Genomic DNA, 4,598 nt, shown 5'->3' on the forward strand with positions numbered 1-4,598 from the left:
ATGCAATGCGTGCGTGTATTAGAAAACATGACGTTCTGCAGTTTATTTACTAATTGTTTAAATGCATTTCGTGATTTCAATCATCATACAGTAACCAGCAACAATCAGCCCTTCCTCTTCTCATCGGAGACATGCGATGCAGTCCTAAACAGTCTCTCGCTGTCGGTGCTTGTAATGATTTTTGCGTCTTTCTCCGACAGTTTTAAATGCTTCCACACTGCTGACATGTGTGCTGCATTATAAAGAGTGCGCGCCTCTATTTGATCGTGTCATATCATTGTTCGGTATAATATATTCGGTCTTTTCGCTTATTCGGCCGAACACCGAAAGAGCTTTTTTTTGCTATTTTCGGCCTAATTTCGGTTGCCGAATATTCGGTGCATCCCTATTATCAATATTAAAGGAGTAGTTCACTTCCAGAGTAAACATGTCCTGCTCATTTACTCTCCCCCATGTCATCCGAGATGTTCATGTCTTTCTGTCTTCAGTCACAAAGAAACGAAGGTTCCAGGAAAACGTTCCATGATTTTTCTCCATATAATGGACTTCAATGGGGTCCAACGGGTCAATCAGAGCTCTACACGATCCCAGCCAAGGAATAAGAGTCTTATCTAGCCAAACCATCGCTCACGTTATTAAAAAATAAACATTTATATACTTTATAACCACTAAGTTAGTGATGAGCGATGGTTTCTCTAGATAAGACTCTTATTCCTCGGCTGGGATCCTGTATTACCGAATCCTGGAACGTTTTCTTCAAAAACCTTCATTTCTTTGCGACTGAAGACAGAAAGACATGAACATCTCGGATGACATGGAGGTGAGTAAATGAGCAGGACATGTTTACTCTGGAAGTGAACTACAGCTTGTTTGTGTTCTCCATCAGACACCCAAAGGGCGGCTCGTTCGTTCGGCCCAAAAAGGCCAGTTTCGGTGTGGATTACGTGACGGCTCTGAAGCAGCGCTACGAGGTGGAACTACAGGAGGCTATCGGAGAAGATCTGACGATCTCCAGCAAAACCGTGATGATGGTCGGCTTTGAGGACGTCAAGCAGAAACAGAGGTGACGTTTGTTTTTGTAAACTGTTGTGTTTCATATTTACACCACTGTATACCACTTAAAGGGGTCCTATTATGCTCTTTTACAAAGTCTTGATTTAAGACATGCAATTGAAGCAAAAACTCAAAATTGACTAGTGCCTGTAGTGTCCTGCATTAAATAACATCTAGTTCTGTTATTAAGAAGGCTTTTTCAGAATGCAAAATGTGTTTATTGTGCTCCCGAAGGCTGGAGAACCTGACAGAAATCAGTCTGAGGAGATGCGAGGTGTCTGGTCCCGGTCCGGAGAATGAGATCAGAAATGCCACACCTTGTATCCTTCGAAAAATGCATCACTGATGTTCTCAGACAGGAACAGGAAGACTCTGCGTGAGGCTTCTTTAACAGCATCTCAGTCGCTCGGTCTCTGGATCTGTCTGGAAACCTGCTGAGCTCATGGGAGGTGCTGGCGGCGATCACCGAGCAGCTGGAGTCTCTGCGGGAGCTGCAGCTCAGGTGAGGCCGTCTGATCACACCCGACACCATGTTATTCCCTTCTGAGGTCCGCTTATGGGGTTTGAGCGCTGAAAGTCCCGTTTCAATATCTCTGTGTAGTCACAACAGATTGAGCACCTCCAGTGACCTGAGCCGTTTAAGCCCCGCCTTCTCCTGTCTGAGGGTGCTGTCACTCAACAGCTGCGCGCTCACCTGGACTCAGGTCAGATATATGCGTTTATATGTTGTTTTGGTTTGTGCTCACTGAATTACATCATACTTAACATTACCTACTCAGACATACACTACGGGTCAAAAGTTTGGAATAATTAAGATTTGTAAATTTTTTAATGAAGTCTCTTCTGCTCGCCAAGGCTGCATTTATTTGATCAAAAATACAATAAAAACAGTAATATTGTGAAATATTTTTTTTAATAATTCATTAAATTGTAATAGCATTTTACAATATAACTGTAACATTATACATATTTTAAATTCAAAATATATATAAAAAATATTATATATAAAATATCATATAAAATGTATATTTTACAAGTAAAATGTAAAATATATAAAAAGAATTATATATATATATATATAGAAACCAGTAAAAACAGTTATATTGTGAAATACTTAAAATTATAGGTAAATTAATAATAATTCATTAACCTAATTGTAATATTTCTTAATATTACTATTTTTGTATTTTTACAGTAATACTGAAAAATGCTTATGATTAAATAATAAATTAAATTATTAAATAATAATGTAATTATTATTATTGATTAATTAATATAATAGACAACAATGAATTATTATTCATAAATTAATAATAATGGAAATAAATAAAATAAGTAAATTAATAATTCACTAATTACTAAAACTGGAATCATATTTCACAATATTACTGTAAAGATATAGTAATATTGTGAAATGTTTTAGTTAATAATTCGTTAATTAAATAAATTGTACTAATATTTCACAATATCACTGTCAGAAATACATTTAAAAATATTGTGCAATATTTAAAATGATAATTAATAATTAATTATATTTTACTAATTACTGTAAGAATACAGTAAAAAACAGTAATATTATAAAATATTTAAAATAATTAGTAATTACAATATTATTGTAAGGATAAAGTAAAATAATAAGTAATACAGTAATAATATTAATAGAATTATAATATTTCACAATATTACTGTAAAAATACAGTAGAATTTTGTTAAATTTAAAATGATTATTAGTTTGAATTTATACTAATTAACTAATGCAATTGTAATAATATTTCACTATTATATTGTTTCACCATATTTGTGATCAAATAAATGCAGCCTTGATGAGCAGAAGAGGCTATTTTCAAAAACATAAATGCATTGTAATTATTCCAGACTTCTGACCGGTAGTGTATGTGAATGTGGATCCAGCTCTGACCTCTGACCCCTCTGTCTTTGGCAGGTTCTCCATTGCGTCCCCATGTGGCGGCAGGTCGAGGAACTTTATCTCGCTGACAACGACATCACAGAATTATTAAGGTACATCATATTCACGTCACAGAGCAGAAATATTCCTCATATCACAGAAACCAACCGTGCCTTCTTTCATCTAGACCACAGCATGTGCTACAGGCTTTAAAAGTTCTGGATTTATCCAGTAACCAGATAGTCCAGGAGACGGTGCTGGAAATCTCACATCTACCCGGGTAAGACCTAAACATAACATCATCATAACAACATCATAACTTTGAAATAATGTTTGGATCTTCAGGCTGCAGAAGCTGAATCTGTCCAGCAGCGGTTTATCAGTCTTTCAGTTCAGTGATGCTTCACCAGGTACCAGAGCGCTTCAAATGACTCAACAAGCTCTATATTCATACTCATCATGTGTGTGTGTGCATGCATAAAGTAAAAAATAATATTTTCATGCTGTGAAGGCAACAAGACGGCTTTGTTTCCTGCACTGAAGACACTTTTACTAGACGACAACAGCATTTCAGAGGTGAATATAAAGAAACATCATGTGAAAATGTCCCATTTTACTGTCTGCATCCAATTACATTTACAGAAGCGATTTATATACATGGAAAGCATGTTGAATGCAAGTAAAGTCTCTACTTTAATGTTTCAATCGTCATTCGGTGTAACAGAGATATTTATGTAAAACTCAAACAACGTACTTATTCTGACCTGAACTTATTAAATATATCAAAGAAAAGTGATCTGCTAAATCTGATTCTATTTGAAATGATTAAAACCTGGTGGTTTGACGGATAAGAGATTTCAAATGAGAATGAATTTGTATTTTGTGATCCTTAATTAGTCTTTTAATGTCATCTAATGATTCTTGATCTAAATATAATAAACATATACATGATATAATTATATAATAACGTAATAAAATAAACATCTTTTCTAATTTATGGGGAAAAAATCTCAAACTTTAGTTTTGATGCTTGAAAAACTTTTTTTGTTTTTGAACAGAATGTTAGTATAAATGAGTGTTATTTTAGTATCGTTAAAAGTATATATTTATAGTAATATTTTGAATTAGATTTTTTATTTTTACATTTTGTTTTCATTTATAGTTTAGTTAAAGTATTTTTTGTGTGTTTTTGTCATTATTATTTTTAAAATATCTTTTTATATAGTTTTTAATATTTTATTTCGGTTTTAGAAAAAATTTGAAAATACATCTACATATTATGTAAAATACATGCATTTTAAATTTGAATTGAATTTTAGTTATTTTGGTACTTCATTTTAAACTAAACAAAATTAGAAATATTGCCTTAGTGACTATCCAAAATAAAATAAGTTTAAGCTTTTTCATATTTTGCATTTATGCATTTAGCAGACACTTTTATCCAAAGCGACTTGCGTCTGATAAATGCATAAACGTGCATTTGATTTCAGTTTGAGCAATGAAGATGTTTTGTAATGAATGATAATAAGCTGATGTCTCTGTGTGTGTGTGTCTGTGTCTGTGTGTGTGTGTGTCTGTGTGTGTCTGTGTCTGTGTGTGTGTGTGTGTGTGTGTGTGTGAGTGTGTGTGTGTGTGAGTG

At 33.7% G+C, this 4,598-nt stretch overlaps 1 protein-coding gene across 1 annotated transcript in view; it reads left to right on the plus strand.

Annotated features, from left to right (window-relative positions):
• The window catches only part of LOC107740075 (tubulin-specific chaperone E-like), a 10,381-nt gene that overhangs the window by 4,743 nt on the left and 1,040 nt on the right, over positions 1-4,598 (plus strand). The window contains exons 4-11 of the mRNA XM_016552355.1: positions 887-1,063; positions 1,288-1,373; positions 1,456-1,555; positions 1,655-1,757; positions 2,996-3,072; positions 3,147-3,239; positions 3,305-3,369; positions 3,471-3,535. Coding sequence (XP_016407841.1) covers positions 887-1,063; positions 1,288-1,373; positions 1,456-1,555; positions 1,655-1,757; positions 2,996-3,072; positions 3,147-3,239; positions 3,305-3,369; positions 3,471-3,535 — 766 coding nt within the window. The remainder of the gene's footprint in view (positions 1-886; positions 1,064-1,287; positions 1,374-1,455; positions 1,556-1,654; positions 1,758-2,995; positions 3,073-3,146; positions 3,240-3,304; positions 3,370-3,470; positions 3,536-4,598) is intronic.

This window comes from Sinocyclocheilus rhinocerous, unplaced genomic scaffold, assembly GCF_001515625.1.
Source record: "Sinocyclocheilus rhinocerous isolate Xijiao unplaced genomic scaffold, SAMN03320098_v1.1 scaffold1186, whole genome shotgun sequence".
In the NCBI taxonomy this organism is placed as follows: Eukaryota; Metazoa; Chordata; class Actinopteri; order Cypriniformes; family Cyprinidae; genus Sinocyclocheilus; species Sinocyclocheilus rhinocerous.